The sequence below is a fragment of the Podarcis bocagei genome (genome assembly GCF_964188305.1).
Source record: "Podarcis bocagei genome assembly, chromosome: 7".
NCBI lineage: Eukaryota > Metazoa > Chordata > Lepidosauria > Squamata > Lacertidae > Podarcis > Podarcis bocagei.
This window is the reverse complement of record NC_138132.1, coordinates 84,048,473-84,071,960: the sequence shown is the minus strand read 5'-3', so window position 1 is coordinate 84,071,960 and position 23,488 is coordinate 84,048,473. Positions and strand designations below refer to the sequence as shown.

General features: G+C 53.9%; 2 protein-coding genes across 4 annotated transcripts; both read right to left on the bottom strand.

Annotated features, from left to right (window-relative positions):
* Window positions 1-976: 976 nt before the first annotated feature.
* Window positions 977-9,282, bottom strand: NECAP2 (NECAP endocytosis associated 2). Of its 3 annotated transcripts, none has more exons than XM_081203244.1 (8): window positions 9,123-9,282; window positions 7,684-7,784; window positions 6,959-7,063; window positions 5,494-5,575; window positions 4,556-4,664; window positions 3,363-3,501; window positions 2,880-2,973; window positions 977-2,183 (listed from the first exon to the last, which is right to left on the bottom strand). In XM_081203244.1, the coding sequence occupies exons 1-8, from the start codon at window positions 9,215-9,217 to the stop codon at window positions 2,132-2,134; spliced, it is 777 nt and encodes a 258-aa protein (XP_081059370.1). In that variant the 5' UTR covers window positions 9,218-9,282; the 3' UTR covers window positions 977-2,131. The 3 variants fall into 3 exon arrangements, with proteins under 3 accessions (XP_081059370.1, XP_081059371.1, XP_081059372.1); XM_081203245.1 differs by having other exon boundaries at window positions 2,880-2,970; XM_081203246.1 differs by having other exon boundaries at window positions 7,684-7,822; window positions 9,123-9,257.
* Window positions 9,283-11,431: 2,149 nt separating this feature from the next.
* SZRD1 (SUZ RNA binding domain containing 1) lies at window positions 11,432-21,114 on the bottom strand. Its single transcript, XM_081203292.1, has 4 exons — window positions 20,966-21,114; window positions 16,103-16,152; window positions 15,090-15,344; window positions 11,432-14,220 (listed from the first exon to the last, which is right to left on the bottom strand). Exons 1-4 carry the CDS (start codon window positions 21,014-21,016, stop codon window positions 14,118-14,120), a joined length of 459 nt encoding a protein of 152 aa, XP_081059418.1. The 5' UTR covers window positions 21,017-21,114; the 3' UTR covers window positions 11,432-14,117.
* Window positions 21,115-23,488: the final 2,374 nt, after the last annotated feature.

Sequence of the window (23,488 nt, the reverse complement as noted above, 5' to 3'; positions counted from 1 at the left end):
CTTGTTCTTCCAGGCCAAGGCGCGTGCCAAAGGCTCTGGTTGCACCGGGGGAAAACCCAGGCAGCACCAGCATAAGCTGCTTAAGTCTCTGGGAATTACGGCCACCCTGCGGGGCGGCTGAGCGCTGCCTTCTTACCGAAAGGGAGGCTTTTCTTGCATGTCCCAGTGACCCCCAACTAGGACACAGCCGCCGCTTCCCGCCAGGATTTTGCAAAAACTGGAAGCGGCTCTGTATGCCAGGCCTGACATGTCAGGAAAAGTGAAAGGGTGATAGGGCTTTGGGAGGCAGCCTCTCCCTGGGTCATCTTCTTCCATAGCTAGAAGCTTGTTTGAGGCCTGGGGACACCACCAGAATTTGTGGGGGCAAATTCAAAGCCAAGGAGATTGTTCAGAGGCAGCACTGCAATTCCCCTGTCCCAGAGAAAGGCAAGCAGGACTCAGCATTTGGCTTGAGAGGGGAAAATCCCACCTTGCATCCCCCGAAATGATACTGCTTTTTGGGGTTCTGGGGCTGTTTTTTTTGGCTGGAAAAGGTTCTTTGCTCACAGTCACAAAAGCCAGCCAAGGAACTTGGGGAACAAGAGAACTGTACCTCTGGGCATGAACAGAGTGCCAATCCTCAACAAACAAACACACACAATAGAAGTCCTAATCAGAGGAGCCCCACTAAAATAGCCGCATCTACTAAATTCAACGGGTCCAACATTGGGCACCACGCTTTGGTGTAGGAAAGTGTCCTTGGGAACCCACCCATGATCCACCCAACATGTGAATCTCACTGAGACACTGTTTTTAACTTAGTTGGTCTTTAAGGTGCTACTGGAAGGAATTTTTTTATTTTGACTATGGCAGACCAACACGGCTACCTATCTGTAACTGTTTTTACTAATTCTTTTGGCATTTTCACTCTCCCACCTGGGTCCATTTCTGCTTCCCCAGCCCCTTTCCCAAAGACAAATAAAGGCTTTTATACAGATAAATATATATACATATACATTTTTAATAAGGAACCAGCTCAGAATTAACAAAACAAAAGGCAGCAAAAACTTCATGGAGTTTCACAGTAAGAAAACGTTCTGTAAAAGGCCTTCGTCTTAGAATAAATAGGACAGGAGTGAATACAAAGATCTATATTTCAAAAGAGAATTAAAACCCGGTTCCGTAAGAGGGCCCAGAGGGCAGTTTTTGTCCTTCACAATGTCTGAGGCACCTGCGATAGGAGAAAAACCCAGGGTCTCTCCGAAAGTAAAAGGGTAATTTGTTGTGTGTGCGCATGTTAAAAGTTACACCAATATGGAATGTGAGAAGTTCCACTGCTCTTGCTGCTCAAAAGGCCAGTTTTAGCAGGGGAGGGAGAAGGAAAAAGAGAAGGCACTTCACAAGGCAAAGCAGAGCCAGGGACCCCCGCCCTCAAAGGACATCGGCGTGGCATCATTGCTCGCCGCCTCTGCAGCCAGCTGACGACTCTCCTCTCGTCTCCACCACAACCATCAGAGGCAGAGCAACATGACAGAATCGGGGCCCAGCGTCCTTCCAGTGTGGAAGGCACCCTGGAAATTCCGAGAGGGAGATGTGCAACAGGTAAGCCCATTTCAAGTTTGCAAGGTGGGCTGCGAAGGCAGGGCACTGCCAGTCACCTCCTGCGAGGGAAGCCGCCTTTGCCCGCGTGCAGAGTGTGTGTTTCCTAGGGCGGCTGCGCCACAAAATCCCTCCAAGCTAGAAAGGGGGCGAGGCGAGACAAGCATATCAAAGAAACACCGTTAAGACACCACACAAGACAGGAAAAAAGGCAAGAGACAGGAAGGAGCCTCTTTCTTTCTGGACAGGCCCAGCTGTCTCCCTCTTTCCCAGGTTCTTAAGCTGTGATCTGAACCCAGGAAAAACTCCCTCCCCTTTCAGGAACCCCAAGTGCTGAGGGAGTAGATGGAGGTAGAGGGAGAGAGAAGAGGATCTGCACAGCCCCAGCTGACCCCCACCTTCCCTATCCCATAAAATGCCCCAAGCAAACATCCAAACACGTCCAGGACTGGGATCTCAAGATGCACGACGAGGGCAAAGTAGCTTCCTCTTTGGTCCACAAGGGTCCTTCCGTGGCCTTCACCCCAGACCAGAGAAGCACAAGATGCTCAGCTCAAAACTGGACCCAGCTGGTGGAGCTCTGCTGAGCCTGACTGGAGGCAGACCTAGGAGGAGAAAGAAGAGGCGCTCCCTTCAGCAAGGAGTGGATTTGCAGGGGCCCAGGGCCTGCACTGGGGACAAAGAGGGTCCCTTCCTCCTGAACATCTGGACGTAACCTCCTCCCATCACACAGTGAATGGCATGAGGAGGCAATGGAGTTTCACTGCTTCTCCAAGAAAGCAGCCCTACCCTTTGGATAAGAGGATCTCCCCACCACTGGGACTTGAACGTCATGAACCTGGCACCCCTTGGGTCCCATCAACTAATAATAATAATAATATATTATTTATACCCCGCCCATCTGGCTGGGTTTCCCCAGCCACTCTGGGCAGCTTCCAACAGAACACTAAAATACAATAACCTATTCAACATTAAAAGCTTCCCTAAACAGAGCTGCCTTCAGATGTTGCCTAAAAGTTTGGTAGTTATTTTTCTCTTTGACATCTCGTGGGAGGGCGTTCCACAGGGTGGGCACCACTACCGAGAAGGCCCTCTGCCTGGTTCCCTGTAACTTGGCTTCTCGCAGCAAGGGAACCGCCAGAAGGCCCTCGGAGCTGGACCTCAGTGTCCGGGCAGAACGATGGTGGTGGAGATGCTCCTTCAGGTGTGTCAGATGTCAGATTAGGGAGTTTTCCGGCTAAAGGGTGGGGTGGGTGGAAGGGGACACATTTCAACTTCTGCAATCCACGTGTGACTCTCACCCGGAAGCTTTTGTGAAGTCTCCCCAGATGTCCGCAGCTGCTTCTGCTGTAGAATTTGAAGCCTGCGGAGGCGGCCACGGGATGGAGACGTCTGCTGATAAACAGGATACAGGGAGGGAGAGTCAGAGAGATAACCGTTCGTCACTTGGGATATATATTTGGGATATATATTTTGGGATATATATTTCACAGCCCTTTCTTGGCCAGCCCTTTAAGAGCCCCTGGGACCTGGTGGAGAGGAAGACTCCAGAAAGGCAGGCAGCCGAGACAATGCTGGGGGGCGGGGCGGAGTTTAACCTGAGCAGCCTCCTCTGCTCTGAAGCTTGCCTACCCCGAGAAAACCAGCAATGCAAGGCTGGGAAATCGCCTGCCCATAACCACAAGCAAGCCTGGCTTGGGGAAAACCAGCTGGAAAGTAGGATGGCTGTGCATTGCCATAAGGGACTTTCCACTTTGCGAGTGAGATCAGCAGAAAACACAGACCTGCCTCAGCAGCAGACGAAAGCTGCTCCCCTGTCAGGGTGGCCTTTCCTCCAGGAGGGGGTGGGATGAGGCTGGGGCCCCCAGAGCCTGTTGCTTGGGGCCTGCTGGCCGAGGAGGAGCCGTCCTTCTTCTTCACGTTCTGAAAGGAGATTGAATGGCATGGTCAGTCACTCAAAGGGGCGAAGGGCGTTCCCCGGCCCATGGCTGCATCTCTGCGTGGGTAGCAATCCCAGCTGAAAGGAGAGAAAGGCTTCATCCACCTGCAAGCAACCTGCAGCTCCAGCCAGCATGTTGGGGATGTTCCCTTGACCACAAGTCAAGGCCTGGGCTGAGATGACTTTGAACAATTGCCTTTGTCTCATCTCCTTGCACACACTGACACACAGTGGACACACGAGCAAAAAGACTCTCCCCCCACCCCACTCCTTTGACCTTGTATAGTGTTGTTCGTTTCTAAAAAGCCATTATCATGTGGTCAAGTGATATAGAGGCAGAAACAGGGCACAGGGGTATGATGCTGGTGTGTGTGTGTGTGTGTGTGTGTGTGTGTGTGTGTGTGTGTGTCTATGTCTCAAAAGAAATCCCTTTGGGATGAGGGAGGGTATAATCTGCTGATGATCGGATTAAGGTAAAGGTAAAGGGACCCCTGACCGTTAAGTCCAGTCGTGAACAACTCTGGGGTTGCAGCACTCATCTCGCTTTATTGGCCGAGAGAGCCAGCGTACAGCTTCCGGGTCATGTAGCTAGCATGACTAAGCTGCTTCTGGCGAACCAGAGCAGCACATGGAAATGCCGTTTACCTTCCTGCTGGAGCGGTACCTATTTATCTACTTGCACTTTGACGTCCTTTCGAACTGCTAGGAGCAGGGACCGAGCAACAGGAGCTCACCCCGCCACGGGGATTCGAACCGCCGACCTTCTGATCAGCAAGCCCTAGACTCTGTGGTTTAACCCACAGCACCACCCGCATCCCTCGATGATCGGATTAGTTCCCCATCCATTTGGGGTCAGAAAGGAACTTTCTTCCAGGTCCTACAGGCTATCAACTCTGGGTGGTGTCTCTTGGTAACCCATGGCTTGACTTGCTGATTTCAGCCTCTCGTTAGCATTTGCTTTGTGACTCCTTTTCCACAGCCTATCCCCCACCCCTTCTGCCACAGCCGGACAAGCCCAGAGAGGTCCCTCCTCCTCACCGCAATGTTGAGCTTGATTGTCTGTCCTTCTTTGAAGCCCAGGTCCAGTTTGGGACCCTGGTCTGGATTCAGGGCCTGCTTGGCCAGCTCACTCTGCTGTTTGACCCACCTGTTGAGAGAATAAATTGGGGTGGGGTGGGGTGTCATGAGGGAGCAGGGCAAAAAGCCTAAGGTGCTGGCAGCGGGCAGTGTAGGGAAAGTAGCTATGTTGCGCTCAGCACCCAAGGCCATGAAAGCAAGCACCTTCTCTTTCAGAAGAAATCTGTCGCAGCCACAAAGGCAGCACCCAAAACCCTGTGTTTGATTTCAATTGGTGGGAGGAGTGTCTGCAGGGAGTCATGGCTGCTTTTCCCCTGCAACCCTCATCTGTCTGGGATATCCATCCCGCCCCACCCAGCCTGGGTAGATGGAGAGTTGCAGGGGGGAAACTCCTTCCAGCTGCTGCTCCTCTGCAAGTCCCCCCCCCCCCGCTTCCATCCTCAGAATCAGCCCCCTCCCCGGTTCCCCTAGCTCGCCTGCTGAAATCCTCCAATTTGCCGGCGGTTTACCAGAATGCAGGCTCCTTCAGGAAAGCAGACACCAGGGCTACAGAGAGCAAAAGGGGACTGCAAGTCGTGACAGAATCTGCCCCCTCCTGCAATCGGCAGCTGCCCAAAACCCCGCTTTCTTTCTTTCCTTCACTTCTCACACTGCTGCTTTCACAGGGTTGAGGTTTTTGTTTTGTTTTGCACCAGCAGAGCCAGGAAGGGGCATTTGAAGGAACCCCAGAAGGCAAAAGGTAGCTTGCACCAGCTCAGGAGAATTAGCTTGGCTCGCATGAAAAGGCGCCTTGCTCTTCCAAGGCTCCACCCGGTGTAGCATAGATTCCACCTGCTCCCCTTGGGCTGGGGAAGGTCTGGACTCCCAGGCACTCTGCAAAGTGGGAGGCAGATGCTCACTTGAAATGGTCCTGCAGAGCGACGTTGAAGTCGAAGGCATCACCTCGGTCAACAAAGCCGACTCCAATGAAGGCCCGGCGCCCTGCAAGAGAAGCCATGCTCATTCTCTCGGCAGCAGAGCTTTCATTGTGGCACACCAAGGAAGTGCCGAGAGGCCCCGGCTGCCCACAGAGTGGAGAGGGAGCCAGGCAGCCCTAGGAGCAGAGGAAGGGCAGCACCTACAAGAGGGGCAGCTCAGTGGCACCAGGGGTGCCAGGAGTGGCTGTGACAGCAAGCTGGCCAGAGGCAAAAGGCCCACATGGGGCCTCACTGGCACCGAGGACAGAAGCCAACTTCCCAGGGACAAAAACCACACCAAAGCAGAAGAGCCTCGCAGACACTATGGCAATTGCAAGGACAGTGCCCTCTCCTATCGTTGGACCTGACTGTTAGTGTAGCCTTATTGGAGTTCACTGATTGGGTCTGCGTTGCTCCGGGACAGGAGGAAGGAAGTCAAAATGACACCGAGTTGGTTCAAAGAGTTTATTCTGCTCTCCGGATAGCAGAAGGCACTTGCGTGATTAGTCCACAGCAAGTCCAAAGAAATGACAAGTTTCATGCAGTATTTATATCCTCCAGGCACCCTCTCCCTCCTTCCAACCACGTCAGCCTATGTATGCAGGTTGACATCACATATGTTCCTGCTCTGGTACTCTCAACCATAAAAGGGATTTCCTTCCTGCACTCCTGACCATAAAAGGATATTCCTGTTCCTACTCCTATCTTGGAGCAAAAGGTCACTACTGGTGACCTTTGGGTGTGTGACATTGATGCAGAGATTCTGAGTATTATTATTATTATTACTTCCGAGAACATGCTCTGGCGTTAGTCCCAGACTTGGGTCTCCCCGTCATTTGTGGTCAGAACATAAGATATGTCTGTGTCTGTTCTACTGGTAAAGTCAAGGCCAGTCTTGCCGTCAAACTGATAAGGGAGAGAGCTGTGTTCTTGTTTTGCATTTGCTCAACGGCTAAAGTTTATGCATTTTAGCTAAGGAGAAATGGGGATTTTGGTGCAGTTTAAAAATGCCTGTACAGTCAGTTTTGGGTTTGGGAAACCCATTCCTTCATTAGCCAACCCAAACAAGGCAAAAAGCAGGAGGCTGGAAGAGATCTGAGGGCAGAGTGAGAGGGGGGGCAGTGACCAAAAAGCAGCAGCCCTGGGGGAGGCAAGCTGTGTCAGCACCAGGAAGGCCAGAAAACAGCATGCTGAGGAAATGGGTGCAGAAGGTCCTCTTCCCAAAGGCCCCCCAAGTCCTGGCAAATCCCAGTTTGCTGCAAGAAGGAAGCTTTGGGTTTTGAGGGAAAAAGGAAGGGGGGCTTGCAGGTGCTGCCTTAGGATCATTCCTGGAGATGCACAATTGGGGAACTGATTCCCGCTGCCCTGCGTGCCTAGGAGGACACGATCCAAACCTCCGCCTCCATACCGTTCCCGTCCTCAATGCGGATGACAAAGTATCGGCTGGAATCCGTCACACCTTCCACAGTACTGCTGGGGAACTGGTCCACAGAAGCCTGGGCAAAAAGTTCTCCTGGAAGGGGGGAAAGTGAGGGTGTGAAACCCGCTGGTCAGTTTCTCCCTCCCATCCGACCAAAGATGAGTGCATCCCATAGTTAGCAGATTGTGTTACTTCTCTTCATACTTGTGCATTTTGGTTCAATGAAAGTGACCCCCCCCCCAACGCAATGGGTGTGTGACATTGATGCAGAGATTCTGAATCAATGCTCATTCATGTCCTTCAAAATTCTTTGAACTGGAAACTTAAGTTCACAAATAAGTTGGGGGGGGGGGAGGGAGGACTCTACAGTTTAAGATGTGCCCTTTCTGCCTTCCGGAAAATTAACTATTGGACTCCTGGGCACTGCAAGCGAGTCAGGCTCACCACCACCACCACCCTGAATGTAGTTTGCCCAAGATTAGCACACATGCACACCCTGCAATTGCTTCCGTTCGGGTGTGGCAGTGAGGGCTGGGATTCAGGGTAGCTTGACAGACCCATAAAAGAACCTCATTCCGGCTTTCTATGGACAATCAACCTGGCTAAAAAGGATTGGCCTTTTGCCTGAGGCTTAGCTAAGGCCTGAACCAAGTTCTGGGCTAGGAAAAGCTCCCTTGCTGCACAGAGACGACAGACACCTCACTCCCCATTACCTGAGTTTTTGTCCTCCAGCTTGATGTAGGCCATGTTCCCTTTGGCTGTTATGCGCATGCGCCCGCTCCATGCTGGCTCGTCCAGCTGCCACTCCGCAGCTCTAGCACCAGGGAGAGAAGACAGCGCCGCTGCTCAGGGCTAAAAGTCACCCAACAGAATCAAAAGCATTGGAAGGGGCCCCCGGAACACCAGCTTCCCAACCCCCTCCCCGCTTTTTGCAGTGCAGAAAAACCGCAGCTGCAACACACACAAAGACATCAGGCGGCCTCGTCGCACTTCGGAGCAAATTTCTCTTCCACGCCATGTTTGTTAAAGGAGTAGGCTAGGCACTGTGGGTTAAACCACAGAGCCTAGGACTTGCCGATCAGAAGGTCGGCGGTTTGAATCCCCGCAACGGGGTGAGCTCCCATTGCTCGGTCCCTGCTCCTGCCAACTTAGCAGTTCGAAAGCACATCAAAGTGCAAGTAGATAAATAGGTACCACTTCGGCGGGAAAGTAAACGGCGTTTCCATGCGCTGCTCTGGTTCGGCAGAAGTGGCTTAGTCATGCTGGCCACATGACACAGAAAAACTGTCTGCGGACAAACGCTCCTTCAGCCAGTAAAGCAAGATGAGCACCGCAACCCCAGAGTCGGCCACGACTGGACCTAATGGTCGGGGGTCCCCTTACCTTTACCTTTACGCAGATATTATCTGAAACCAAAGTGGCACGTTGGTTGCCAGATGTGGATTTTCCTCCCCGGCTCTCCTACCCCACCAGAGGAGTAACCCACACAGATCAGCTGACAGCTAAGCCTTGTGTGTGTAAAATAACCCCTCCTGGCCTATCCAGTGATGGACCTGGTGACTGGGGAGGGAGCTTCAAGTCCACTGTCTGTCCCCCCCCCCCCAGTTTTGCTGCCAGGGCCTGAAAGGAGTGAGGGGGGCAGGGAGCGGAGGTGGAGCTCCTTCCTCACAGACCGACCTCCTGCTGGGCACCTTCCTTGTCCTGCGGTCCGCTTCCCTGCCTAGCGTGGCCTCACCTGGGTCGCCCTGCGCTCTCTGTTGGCCGCCTGCAGGCTCCGCTCCAATGCGGCCAGCCTGTCCGCCAGGGCCTTGTACGCCGGCTCCCTCGGCCAGTAAAGCGAGATGAGCGCCACAACCCCAGAGTCGGCCACGACTGGACCTAATGGTCAGGAGTCCCTTTACCTTTACTAAGCACCTTATCCAAAAAAACCCCCACCCCTGCCATGTTCCTCCTTCGCGGCCACCCCTTCAAAACTCCCCTTTCAACACGACGGTGGTGCCACTGTAGGCCCCTTCAGACTCCCCAGCAGCGCAAACTGAGCCTTGAGCCCCAACCCGCAGCGACACCATTGGTTTGAAAGGGGGGGAGGGGAGAGAGTCCGAGGCAGGGAAAGGAGGACACTCTGCACATGCCCCGGGGCTCTCCGGCTCACCTGTAGCCCCGGTTAGAGGCGCGCGGGGGCACTCGGTAGACGTGGACCTCCGGCTTGACGCAGAGCACCGACTCGTACTCCTCGCCCTCCGCCATCTCAACTGCCTACTCCACGGAACCCGGAAGCGCGGCTCCTCTCCGCCCACGGAGGCGCATGCGCAGACGCGAGCGAACCGGAAGGGTCCGTCACCCTTCTTTTGCGTCACTTCCTGGGGGGTGTTCCGGCTCCAAGGTACCTCCTGCCTCTTGCGACGAAGGCGAAGACGGCAGTGAAATAAAGCCTCGCCGGCCAAGGCAGCGGAGCCCCCTCAAAGGCCTTTCCGGCTCCGCGGCCCCTCCTTCGTCTCCGTTCGCTCTTGCGGACAACCTCCGCTCGGGGAATGGCCCTCGCCTCCCGCCGTCAGGCTGAGGAGGGCGCATAGACTTGCGAAAATTGTAGAGTGGTGCTCGCTGTGATTTCAATGGAAGCTTCCGGGTTCTTCGGGCCTTTTTAACGTTGTGGTTCCGAGGGGCTGCCTGATGGAAAACAGGCAAAATCCACGGCACTGAAGCGCCGTCTCCCCACCTTCGCAGTAAGCAACCAGAAACGTGGGACCCCAGCCTTCTTCCGCGCTAAGGACTCCGAATCCAGGAATTGGGGAAGGCCACTCTACCCTTTCTTATATCTACGCGGGCGGGGTGGGAAATGTTTTGTTTCTCCATGGTGGAAGCATAGGGCTAGAAGGGACATAAAAGGGAGAGCGAGAGAGAAAGAATGGTTTTCGCTGTTCCCCTTGGTGGCCGGGAAGGGCGTCGGCAGCCGCGTCTCCGCTGAGCCGACGGCGCTCAATGTGTCGAACTTGCGGGAGGCGGGCCGAGAACTATTTTAAGGGACCCGGTTCGAGCCAGGGCCCCTTTCCCGGGGGAGGTGAGGGTCCAGGGGCAGGAGGCGGCATTGCACGGTGGGGCAAAAGAAAATCCAGTTCATCTATGCTAAAGGTGGGTACATAGCTGTCAACGTTTTCCTTTTTTTAAGGGAAATTCCCTTATTCCGAATAGGATTCCTCGCGAGAAAAGGGGAAAGTTGACAGCTATGGGTGGGGAGCGGGGGCTGCAACTGAGCAGGAACGAGGGACCGGCGGGCGGTGTGGGGTCGCACCCGATGCCGGGGCAGGGAGACGGTCCCCCTAGCTGATTCTTATCAAATGACTTGAAAAATAAAAGTGTCAGAACTTTGAACACCCCGCGCCGAACTTCTTGCTTCCGCCTGCAAAATGACATTTTTGGATCTGGAAAAGGCTAGCTTGAGAGAGAGTAGCGATCCAGCAAGCGGAGTGGCCATTCACAGGCTTCTGGAACAGGCACGAAGCTAGCAGTGCTTTTCCCACTGGGTGACTCCAGAATCTGGTATGCGGAAGATCCATTCCCCAGAAGTAATAATGCACGTTGCCTAATGTAGGGGAATCCCCAACCCCACCTCTTGCCAACATAGCCCAGGTAGACTTCTGTCTCCTCCCCCACTCCCGTCCTCCATACTGTTTTGCAACCAGAAGCAAACCCCCCTCCCCAACGCTGCCCTTCAGTCCTACAGGAGAGCATCTTCATCCATAAAAGCTGGCCTACATCAAAGGGGCAGCCACCCCCACCCCAAAACCCAATTTGATTCTAGGCTGCATCAACAGAGGTGTAGTGTTCAGATCAAGGACACTATTCTGCCTTGGTTAGGCCACACCTGGAGACCTGTGTCTACTTCTGGCCACTGCAGTTTAGGAAGGCTATTGACTAACTGGAACATGTATAGAAAAAGGGGAACCAAGACCGTCAAGGTTCTGGAAACCAAGCCTTATGAGGAATGGTTGAGAGAAATGGGTATGTTTAGCTGAGGAAAAGAGGAGACTAAAAGGGAACATAGAAGAGGGAACAAGCTCGTTTTCTCCTGCTCCAGAGGCTAGAACCCAAACCAATGGCTTCAAAGTCACAAGAAAGCAGGTTCTGCATAAAGTTCAGGAAGAACTTTCCAACACTAAGTGCTGTTTGACAGTGGAATGACTTCCCTTGGAAGGTGGTGGGAGTCTGCTTCACTGGAGGTTTTCAATCGGGGACTGGACTGGGTGGTCCTTTGCCAAGGATGCTTAACTAAAGCATCCTTGGCAAAGGACCACCCACTCCCTGATTGACAACCTCCAATGCATTGGAGATTCTTGCATTGCAAGGTGTGGGTTTAGGTGAGCCTTGGGGTCCCTTCCAACTCCACAATTTGATCATTCTATGCCTGGGAAATGCATGCAAGCGCACCAAGAGGAAATAAGAAGAATAAATGAGGCCGCATACTTAAAAGTTAACACATTTATTTAAAATACATTTATAAAATGTTTTGTCTGCATATGTAGGATGGCTGTGGGCTGGTGAAGCCTCTTTGCTTGCCATGTGGGAACACATGCACACACCCTAAGAACTGTCCCCCTTTCTAACACACGCACAAACACACACTCCCCCCCCCCCCCGAAGAGGGCCTTCAACTTATTCCAACACTGATTCTTGGACAAGACCATAGCCCCATTGTCCGTGCCAGAGAAGCCCCCCAATGGCAGACAGCGAAAAGGGTGCCACCACCCTGCCTGCAGGATGGAAGCACCCCCCCCCCTTTGACCATGGTGCAGCTGGTGGCACAGCAGTAACCGCCTTTCTTCTTGGTGGGGCTTGGGCCCTCCTCCTAGGAGCAACTTGCAAGTAGGTAAGTACAGCTCCGGGGGAGATGGGGGAGACTTAATCCTAAGTGGAAGAAAGGAGGCAGCCAGAGAAGAGCAGTTGGGTGGAGCAGCAGCAGCAGCAGCAGCCAAAGACGGCATTTCCCGCAAGGCAACCAATCCCAAAGCAGAGTTAAGGAAAGTCATGGTGATGCCAGGCAGTTATTGCTCACATATTTCTCCCTACTCTTGGGCAGGAGGGATAACTATCTCTCTCCCACCTCCCTCGCTACACCCGGAAAGAAAGCGTCAGGGCCATGTTACAGAAGCCATCCAAGGGTCAGGGTCCTGCAGAAATGTCAAGCTCTCCCAAGGCCCAGCGCTCCCGAGGAGGACGAGGAGACGACTATCTTGCTGCCAGTGCTCGGGCAAAGCGGCGCAGAGCAGCCCATGAGGCTGAAGGATGCCACTGGAGGAACCAAATGGAGGAAGGGAGCAAATTCAACACAGCAACGGTCCATCGTGTCTTTCACTTTTTATACACAGGTAGTTTTATTGTTATTATTACTCTTTTGACCAGTTATTTATTCTGCAATATTTTTGTACATGTCTCGGGTTGATGTACAAACAGACACCTTTCCCCACAACTCCCACCCCCTCCCAAAGTAGGCAAAAGTTCCGCTTCCGTTCCAGCACAAGAGGAGGCATCGCTGCGGTGCGCTGGGCACTTGGCCCCAAACCAGTCAAAGCAGCTCCCGCATACCCCACTATCCCACCCAGGACATCCTCCAAAACCAGACAGTAAAACCAAAAGAGAGAGAGAGAGAGAGAGAGAGAGAGAGAGAGAGAGAAAGGCAGACTCTGGAAACACAGTGAAGCAAGCAGGCCCACAGTCACTCAGAGAGGGGGGTGCTGGGGGAGCCCCTCCCCAATATGGCTACTAGAGAGGACGGGGGAGGCCCAACCGAGCACCTACAACGCAGCAGACCTGGGCCAGCATGCATGGAGCTGCTGGCTACACGCCAGGGATTGGGCCCAACCAGGGGCTTCTTGTTGCTTGAGGAAAAACCAACTGATTCTGTCTGAGTTAGAAAAGCAACACAGAAGAAGCTGCTTGCCATCCTGAGTCTTACTCGGCGGCGTCTGAAAACAGATTTCTGCACCCAGCAAGACATGCAGCAGCTGAGCCCGACGCCCTCCCACTTTGCAAGGGAAGGCAATCCACTCCCTGCCCCGCATGGCAGCTACTGCTTGTGCCCAGCTCCTTTGCCCCCTGGTGGCAAACTGACCCGAGACAGGACCGGAAGCACACCTGGAGCAACAAGCCACGATCCTGGCCCACGGCTCACAGCTCGCCTGCCACGGCTTCCGACTCTGGCCAGCACAAGCATCGCTGGGCCACGGGGCTTCCCCCTATCCCTTTCCATGGCCTCAGCAGAGGACAGCAGCAGGGAAACTAAACTAGTCTAAGGCCGGGGAAGCTCATCGCCCCAATGGCAAAAAGCACCTGCCCACCCTCCGCCTGGAAGCAGCACAAGCAGTTGAGGGAGGCACTGGCCACGGCCCCTCCACCCTCCAGGCCAGGGGTGCAGGCCAAGACGAGTCACCCCAAGCCAGAGGCCTCGCCAAAGCCCACCACGCAGACGGCTGAGAGCCCTTTCCATCTGCTTCGCAGCAGCAGCAGCAGCGGATAGGGGAAGCCGGGCACGCGAAAACCTCTCCCCACTACTATCTGAAGCGCCTCCAAATCCATTTCGCTTCTCTTCGAACTATGCCAACCCCCGCTTCTGAGATAAACAAGCCAAATAGTGAACACACCCGCCCCTTCGTCACTGGCGTCTTCTTCCCCTCCGGTTCCCAGAAAGCAAACCAATGCAGTTCTGTACACGCCTCGCGCCGAGCCTAGCTCCTCGCTCCTCAAGCAACCTGGACAGACATGCACATTCCCAGAAGCAGAATGCCGCCCGGCCCTTCTGCCATCCCGCCCGGAGACGCAAACGTTTATTATTACTATTATTGCTGGTGCTGGCTTTGGCAGGCGTGGCTGTGTGGGCAAGCCCAGCAACCCGGAGGAGCCTGCCCTGCCCTGCCGTGCCCCCGCCCCCTCAGTATGCCAATCCCAGTGGGGGAAGCGGCAGGCGGGGGTCACAGTGCCAGGGGCAGAAGGGCACAGGAGGCAGAGCAAAAGGGGGGGGGAGGAGGAGATCACAGTGCAAGTCACCCGGGTAGTTTCCCCCTGCTCAGGTTCGTGTGTCCACTGCCGCCACCGCGCAGCCCAGGGTGGGGGAGGTGCCCGCTCGAGTGCCGCCAAGTCGGCCGGACGGCCATTCCTATCTGCGCTGCTTGAAGCCTTGCGAGCCGTCGGGGCCCAGCGGCTGCCGGATCACATTGCTGGGCTGCCGGGCCTCCTCTGGCTGGGAGATTCTTGTGGGCCTGTCAAGAGAAAGAGCAGGGAGGGCAGCCTTAAGAGGACGGCAACGCAGCGCAGCGCTCCAGAGACTCACACAGAGGGGACGCCCAGCATGGCCGAGCAAAGGGCCCGCAGGCAACATGAAATAGGCGATTCCCCTGGGAACCACGGGCTCAGGACAGCTCCCTTTCTGAGGGGGCTGGGTTCAGGGGACACAACCTCCCACCTTCTGGCTAGAAAGGAGAGCAGGCACAAGCCAGGCTCCTCATCTGTCCCCAGTAGGGCTGGCTTGGGACTGTCAAACTAAGCCTGCTGCTCAGGTGCCTGGTGTGGGGGCATGTCCTGCAGCTGGGGGCAGGGCGAGCCTCTCCACCGCCTCCCCCTCAGCTGCAGGGCACCTGAGGGAGAAGCAGTAGGCAGACGCACGTCCCACACTGACATTTCAGGCCGCGCGGAACCTGCAGGTGCCTAAGCCACCACATCACTCCTAAAAAGTTTTGTGAACCCACCCCCTTTTTAAAGAAAACTCATTTTGCCACCCTCCCAATCAGTGATGACACCTGGTGTGGGGGCGCACCCCCTTCCTCCGCCACTGCCTGCTGCACTTGGGGGGGAGCAGAGGGGGAACCCCAAGAGCTTATTCTCTCTCACAACACAAGCAGCTGGAACAGGACAACAGCTGAGCCCCTGGTGGGTCCCCGTTCCTGGCTAGCACATGACACATGCCTGCTTGCTGGGGCAGAAGAACTCAGCTCAAGGCCAGCCAGTGTGCCCCCACCTCCTCCTGAGCCCCAGTCCCACCGGGGCCTTGCCCCAGAGGGGGAACTCCAGCTTGTCTGGGCCTCTTGCGGTAGGAGATCAGGGCCCCGCCGTTGCCGCTGCAGCCCTGCACCTGTCGAGGATGGGCTTGTCCTGCTCCTCCTCCGGGCTGGCGCTGCCCAGGATCCGCTTCCGGGCTTCGGCGTATTCGGCCTCCCTCTGTGCCAACGTCTTCACCGGGAGGGCTGGCCGGCTGGCAGAGTTGGGGTTGCTGAGCACCCCGTTGCTTGTAGGCCGCTTTAAGATCCGGATCTGCGGAGGCGGCCCCGAGGGAAGGCTGTCGTCCTGGATCACAATGGGCACTTTAGGCGGGGACTTGGATTTCCTGCTGTTGAGAGGGAGAGAGCGGAGGGGGAAATAAGGGGTCCCGCTCTTTGCAGAGGGGCTGAGGACCCTCACCTGGCCGAAAACAGACACATGCAAAGCACAAGTTACAGAAAACACACCTCAGACGATGTTTACAGCGAAGGAACTGTCAGCACGCAATAAAACCCACCAGGCCTCCCCACTGTGTGCTCCTTTTCCACTCCCACTGCAGAAAGTTCAATTCCCCTTCCCGCAAGCACCAACACTCCTGCAAGAAACAGTCAAGGAGCTTAGGCAGCAGCCCTGGGCTCCAGCCCTCGTCTCCTGGCAGCTGGATCAGCAGAGCCCAAGTGAGACTGGCTGGGAGAGCAGAACCAAGCAGCATTCATCTGGGAGAGCTCGGTCAGTAGAGCATGAGGCTCTTTGTCTCAGTGTTGTGGGCTCCAGCCCCACAACGGGCAAAATGTGGGTTACTGCATTGCAGGCAGTTGGACTAGACGACCTCTGTGGTGCCTTCCAACCCAATGATTCTATGTTTCCCCTGTTCAGCATTCACAGATACACTCAGCACTTTCCCTCCAAAGCCACCTAGCGGCCAGAAGTGGCCTCTCCGGAATCAGCGGAAACTGAAGGCACTACCGCCCTGCAAGAAGATGCTTCAGGCAGCTCTTATTCCTTAGACAACCCTCCTTTTGAAGGAAGTGAAATACAACCCCAACTCTCCACTGACCCCCACAAGGTCCTAGCAATAGCCAAGCCCAGAGGATGAAGCGTCCTCACCTTTCCTTCTGGGTGATCTTCAGCTTTTTTTCTAGCCGCCTGTCTATTTCCTGCAAGGCAACAAAACGGGGCAGGGTTCAAATCTCACATAGTGCATTTCAGAGTCACAGGTGAAGGGGGATCCCCATTGGCCTCCCCGAGCCAGGGTGAACCCTCTGTGGCTGCCCTGCTGCTCCCAGGGGAACTTGAAGATGCTCCTGCGGCATCGCAAAGATCAACTGGGTCCAGCCTCTTTGCATAATGAAAGTCTGGCACTCACTTCCACAGGAAGGAGAGATAGTCACTAACTTGGATGGGTTTGGAAGAGGATCAGGCAAATTCATGGAGAAGAGAATGCTCTGGTGCTCGAATCCTGGTTGAGGGATTTTCCTAATGGGCACCTGCTTCGCCAATGTAAAAACAAGATGCTGGACTAAATGGGCAATTGGCCTGATCTACCTACAGTGCTCTTCTTATGCTCTTATGTCAGGGAGGATAGGAGTGGGCATCCAATGATTATCTGGAGGGCCACAGATGTTCCCTATACGGGGGGACGGGATGGGATGAAAAAAGGTACATGAGAATTGTGGAGGAAGGGCAGAGCCTCCCCTTTGCCAGGCTCTGTCCTGACATCAGATCTGCCTGTAACTATTCCTGCCAACCGCTCTTGGCGGGTGCTTGGCCACCGAGCTGTGCAGAAAGTGGGTTAAAATTAGTGTCCGACTTTCAGCCTGGCCAAATGAAGCAGCTGACAGATAAGTCTATTTTTATGGGTGCAGCAAACACCCCTGGGTGCAAGTGTGGCACACGGCAAATGCATCACCTGGGTGCCTGTACCTCCCAGGCAGACCCACAAGGAAACCGGTGGGTGGGGTGGGTGCTAGCTGTCTTGGGCCCAAAGCAGAGAGTGAGCACCTCCAGTTAAAAAAATTATCAGGGGGAGGGGAGACTCCCCCAAACAAGCAGAACAGGAGACCCACAAGGCCTCTTGCAAAGACCCAACTGGAACAATCCTACTTGTAGGGGGTACCCCTTAAAAAGATACCCCCTCCTCCTATGAGGATCAATTTCATCACCACCCCACACCTGTCCTGGATTGCATGGAGGAGGGGAAACCCCTCACTGTGCCATGTGCTAACCCTTTATGGTTCAAAAATTAACTCATCCACCAGACTTTGGACTAGGAGACAAGTTCTGTTAAACAGAGCTATTAAATTAGAGCCTCTCCATTGCGAAAGAGGCAGCCAGAGTGTGAACAGACACTGAGGGACGGGTGCAGATGGCCCCTGGCCTCTCTACCCAAAAAGAAGCCACGAAGCCCACATTTGAACAACAGCGCTGCTCAGTCAGAACACGGGAGCAATGGGGGGGTAACATCCTGGTCCAGCTATCCCACCCCAGCTGGCCAAACAAGTGCCTCCAGGCAGCCCAAAAAAGGAGCACAAAACTATCACCCCACTGCCCAGAACAGCCCGATTCAGCGGCTGTGATTAATCGAGGAGTAAAAAAGGCCCCTATCTGTCCTGGCTTTCTCAGAAGCTTCTGACAAGCTTGCTTTTAAGCCTCTTCCAAACAACTACCAGGCAGTATGTGGGTGGGTGGGGGGATAGCCCACAACTCCCACTCCTCAGTTCCTCACTTGCCAAAAGCGCTTCTCTTCCCTCCACCTCTTCAGAAAGGCTGAGGAAGTGTGGGTGCTGCAGGGCCAGCTCTGAGGGGCCCTGGAAGAAAGTGGCTGCTTGTCTGGCCCGCAGGAGCTGAACCGCACATAGCAACAGTTCTTCCTTCTGAGCCAAGGGGGGTTGCCAGGATGCTAGCCAGAGCAAGGGGTGCATTCTGTGGGAGCTCCCCAAATCTACCATCCTGAAAACTGTAGTGAAGGCTTCGCCCCTTCTCGCCAAATTCGACAGACAGAAACCGCCCACGTTTCCTCAAGGGCTTCCCGCCCGCAATTTAAATATGCAAAACAGCACAGTGCCATCTCTCAGCAAGCCTGACCCACAGCCCCATCAGCTGCTGCAAGGTGCTGGATCCTATAAAAACAAGGGAAATGCCTGGAGGGTGGAGAGGCAGAGATGGAGGAAATCGACTCCCGAGGGAGACCAGACAGCACCCCAAGGCAAAGGGCAGCCCGCAGGCCTTTAGGTCTCTGCCACCCAGAACGCAGGGTGCAAGACTGAACAATGAGATGCCCTGGCACCCTCACACACACATATGGCCAGCCACCAAGGCCACACTCACATCTGGAGGTCAGTTGGAAGATGTGGGCAGGCTGCTTGGATGAGTGAAGTCAACCACTTGTCTCCTTGACTCTTGCCCATCTTGGCTCATGAAAGCAAGCCAAGCAGGGATGGGCAATGAGCTCCATGGAGTGGTGAATGCTTCCCTCTATGAATGAGTCTTCCTGGACGCCCTTAATGGTTATGAAACCACTTCTTTAAAAAAAAATATTTGGACTCGGCCATTATGGCCAATTATCACCCCATTCCAAATCTTCCATTCCTGGGCAAGGTGATTGAGCAGGTAGTCACAGAACAGCTCCAGTGGTGGGGGGGATGAGTGTTCGGACCCTTGGGCACTCACTTGTGGGATGCCTCAGGGCTCCATCCTCTCCCCCATGCTTTTTAGCATCTGTATGAAGCTGCTGGGACATCTATATGGTTTGCGCAGGGTGTTCACCAGTATGTAGATGATACCCAGCTCCTCGTCTCATTTGAATCGGAACCAGTAAAGGTGATGAATGTCCTGTGTGAGCATCTCAAGGCAGTTAAAGGATTGAGGTTGAATCCTGACAAGTCAGAAGTACTGTTTCTAGGGGACAGGAGGCAGGCAGCTGTGGGGGCTCCCTGATTCTGAATGGACTAACTGTGCCCTTAAAGGACCAGGTGTGCAGGCTTGGGGTCATTTTGGACTCTCACCTGGAGGTGCAGGTTAATTCTGTCCAGGATGGCTACAAGTCCCATCTGGTATGCTAGCTGAGACTCTACCTGCCTGCGCGCTAGCTTGTCAGAGTACATGCTCTGATTATCTCCTGTTTGTATCAGTGCAGTGCACTACCTTTGAAGATGACTCAAAAACTACAACTAATCCAGAATGCGGCATCTAGACTAGTGACCAGCAGCAGCAGCCGGGACCATATAACACCAGTCCTAAAGGATCTACATTGGCTCCCAGTATGCTTCCAAGCACAATTCAAACTGTTGGTGCTGAACTTTACAGCCCTAAATGGCCCTAGCCCTGTATATACCCCCATCATTCAGCCTGCACACTGAGATCCAGCTCTGAGGCCCTTCTGGCAGTTGCCTCACTGCAAGAAGTGAAGTTACAAGGAACCAGGCAGGGGGCCTTCTTGGTAGTGGCAACCGTCTTGTGAAATGCCCTCCCACCCGATGTCAAACATATAAACAACTACCGGTATATGACTTTTAGCAGACGTCTGAAGGGAAGTTCTTAATGTTTGTTTTCTTGTGTTTTTGTATTTTGCTGGAAACCGACCAGAGTGGCTGGGGCAACCCAGTCCAATAGGCAGCATATAAATAATAACATTGTTGTTGTTGTTGTTGTTGTTGTTGTTGTTGTTGTTGTTGTTGTTGTTGTAAAGCTCTCTGCCTGGAAGGCGGAGGGCAAAACTTGATAGACCTTTGCCTACCCGCCCTGCTGTAGCCTCTGACAAGGTACTCGGGGGCTGCCAGAGGCAAAACCAAAACAGATCACTACCTCTTAGGCAAATGAATGGTCCAAAGGCACTGCATGCAGCACCAGTGGGAACCAAGAAAAGAGTGATAAAATGTATTTAATTGGAGTCTACCTAGCTGACCAATGGCTAGAACCTGGGTGAGCAGACGTGCTGTCTACTGGTGGGACACTTAAGAAATTCCTGGGATTCTTCCAGGGAAGACTCTGCTGATAGGAAGCAAGTTGACCGACTCCAAGCTGCTCTGTGGTTAAGGGATCTGGAGCCTACAAGCTCCTGCTGTGTCCATTTCAACACATGCTATGCAGACAGCCTCTCAAATCCAGGCCATACAACCACCCTCCCTCTACATGCCATGTCCCTATTATTGAGATCCCTGCCTTGGTGGTGTCTGAGGGCAGAGCTTCCTGGAAATATTCTCGAAGTCACTTACTAGTCCTAAGCCTTCAATTGCCTCCAAATGAGGCATCACACAACCATCCCTAGCAGCACAATCCTACTACATACTGTTTACTCGGAGATAAGCCCACGGGTGCTCAGCAAGGCTCGCTCCCAGGGTTTGGAGGCCCCCGCTTTGCATGTACTGTAGAAGATCCCCAGAGCCGTGGAGCTGCCCCTTACAGCCCCGGGAGAGGAGTACCAGCTGGGCCAGCAAGCGAAAGAGCCTAGTCCGGGCCCAAGGCGTCTCCCTCTGTTGTTCGAGGGGCGACGCGGGGCCACCTGCAGCCCCTCAGAGGCCGGGGTCCCCTCTTCCCTCGGCCCCAACAGGCAAGGCGAATGCGGGGAGATGCAGCTGAGCCTTTTCACCCTGAAGTGCAAACCACCCCTCTTTCGGGTGGGCCACCCAAGGGAGGGAGAGGCGTCCCAGAACCACATCGCGCCCCTCCTTGCAAAAGAGGAACGGGAGGGGGAAGGCCCCCCCACACACGCGGAGATCGGAGCCCCGGGACACCTCCTCGGCAGCTCCCTTAGACAGCCCCTTCGGAGAGCTTGGGGGGGTGGGGGTCCGCGCAGGGAGCACGTGGTCCGGGGAAAATGGGGCGCGGCCCCTTTAAGAGGCCTAGCAGGCGCCGCGGAGCCCAAGGCGCCTCACCGCCAGCCATGAGAGGCCGGGCCCAGTCGCTCTTCCCGCGGCCCCCCCCTGCTGTTGGCGGCCTCCCCCGCCGCCCCCGGTCCGGGCTCGGGCTCACCCCGCTGTCGGCCGCTTCCTCCCAGCTCTCGGCGACCTCCTCATCTTCCATTGTAATTCCCCTCCGCCGCCAGCCCGCCCAACGCGCATGCGCGCGACGCTCCCCGCACTGGCGGCGGCGGCGCAGCTGCCAAAGCGCCGCTGTTCACTTCGGCACGCGCACTCGCGGCTCTGCTTCTCTCGGCGCATGCGCGTTTCTGGCGGTTCCCGTTCCCTTTACCGAAGCAAAGGGTTTTTCCTGCGCGTGCGTGGGCAGCGCGGCTCTCCCCTATAGAATACCCATATGCGAGATTCCCGGATGGATAAGGCACATGCGCATTCGCCATAGCTCATGACAGGCGCATACAAATCTCAGGTTGGAGTCGCCGCGCATGCGTAACTTTTTGGCTCGCTGGTCTTTAGCGCATGCGCAAAAACAGACGTGTTATTACCCGGGAATATAGTACCGTATGTACTGTATTGTATCACCTTGCCAACAAAGGTCCGTATAGCTAAGGCTATGGTTTTCCCAGTAGTGATGTATGGAAGTGAAAGCTGGACCATAAAGAAGGCTGATCTCCGAAGAATTGATGCTTTTGAATTCTGGTGCTGGAGGAGACTCTTGAGAGTCCCATGGACTGCAAGAAGATCAAACCTCTCCATCCTGAAGGAAATCAGCCCTGAGTGCTCACTGGAAGGACAGATCCTGAAGCTGAGGCTCCAATACTTTGGCCACCTCATGAGAAGAGAAGACTCCCTGGAAAAGACCCTGATGCTGGGAAAGATGGAGGGCACAAGGAGGAGGGGATGACAGAGGACGAGATGGCTGGACAGTGTTCTCGAAGCTACCAGCATGAGTTTGACCAAACTGTGGGAGGCAGTGGAAGACAGGAGTGGCTGGCGTGCTCTGGTCCAGGGGGTCACGAAGAGTCGGACACGACTAAACAACTAAACAACAACATGTACTGTATTCCCCTTCTCCCGAGGCAGAGTGTCCACTCCCGAAAGAACCGTACAGTTTAGCGGAAACACAGAGCGCTCTACACACAGTAGCACAATAAGCACAAAACACAGTAAAATTATAATATCACAGTAATCAGAGACAATGGAGCACCCACCGCTGTAGGCTATGGAAAAAACGATTTTGTGGGAGATGAATGGCGCCTCCTTATCCAGGGACAGTCTGCCTCTTAACACCAGTAGCTGGCACAGGACAGGAACCAACAGAGAAAAGGGTTCTCTGAAAGCACTTGCTTGGTGACAGGATAGTGGGTTGGAGGGATCTCCTGCCTGACCCAGGACTCTTCTTTCTAAGAGCATAAGGAGATCCCTGCAACTCGATCAGATTTAAAGGAGGCCCACCTAGTGGGCAAAAAGACACCGGGTCTCTGGGAAGCCCCCAAGAAGGACCTGAGCGCAGCGGCAGCCCTCTCTTCATTTGTGTCCTCTCGGACTCGTATCCAGAAGCAATACTGCCTCCGACACACCTTCTGCTATGAATTTATCTAATCCTCTCTTAAAACCATTTGGCTTGGTGACCCCCATTGCCTCTTGCAGGAGTGAGTTCCCTGGTTTAACTGGGCCCCGGGTTAAAAAGCTCTTCCTTTCCTTTGGCTTGTCCTGAGCGACAGTCGGCTTCCTTGCTGGGACTAGTATCACGAGAGTGGAAGGACAACCCCAGAGGCTTTGATGGAATTGCCAAGAATAAAGGAGCATTCCAGCAGCTGGATCAAGTCCAGTCTTCTGCTCCCCAGGCAGTGGCCAACTAGGGACTCCTAGAGCAGGCATAGGCAAACTGCCCTCCAGATGTTTTGGGACTACAGTGGTACCTCGGGCCATTCTTATTAGGGATAATTAATGAAGAAATTCATTAAAAAGATGTAAATTTATTTATGTATGCCACAACGGCAGCGAGAATTCTCTTGGCTCAAAGGTGGAAACAGCAAGAACTCCCTACATTGGAAGATTGGAGAATTAAGATGGTAGAATTTGTGGAGTTGGCGAAGCTGACGGGGAGAATTAGGAATCGACCCGAAGAAAAATACCAAAAGGACTGGAGCAAATTTATTTATTATTTGAAAGAAAATTGTACTTATATGAAAACGTTTGTAGCATTAACGTGATATGTTCTGTAATGAGGAATTTTGATGCTGATTTATAAACAAAAATATGATTTCTTAAGGCTAATATATGATAAAGAAGTGATCATGAGAATGCGATAGATATGTTAAATGTCATAGGGATGTCAGAAAGAGAGACGGAAGGAAGTCAAAGCTCATTTGGAGCAAATAATATAAGTTGTGAATATGTGTATGGAATTAAGATGAAATACAGAAAAAATCAATAAAAATTATGTTAAAAAACAACAACAGTGGTACCTCAGGTTACATACACTTCAGGTTACAGACTCCATTAAACCAGAAATAGTACCTCGGGTTAAGAACTTTGCTTCAGGATGAGAACAGAAATCGTGCAGCGGCAGCATGGTGGCAGCGGGAGGCCCCATTGGCTACAGTGGTACCTCAGGTTAAGAACAGTTTCAGGT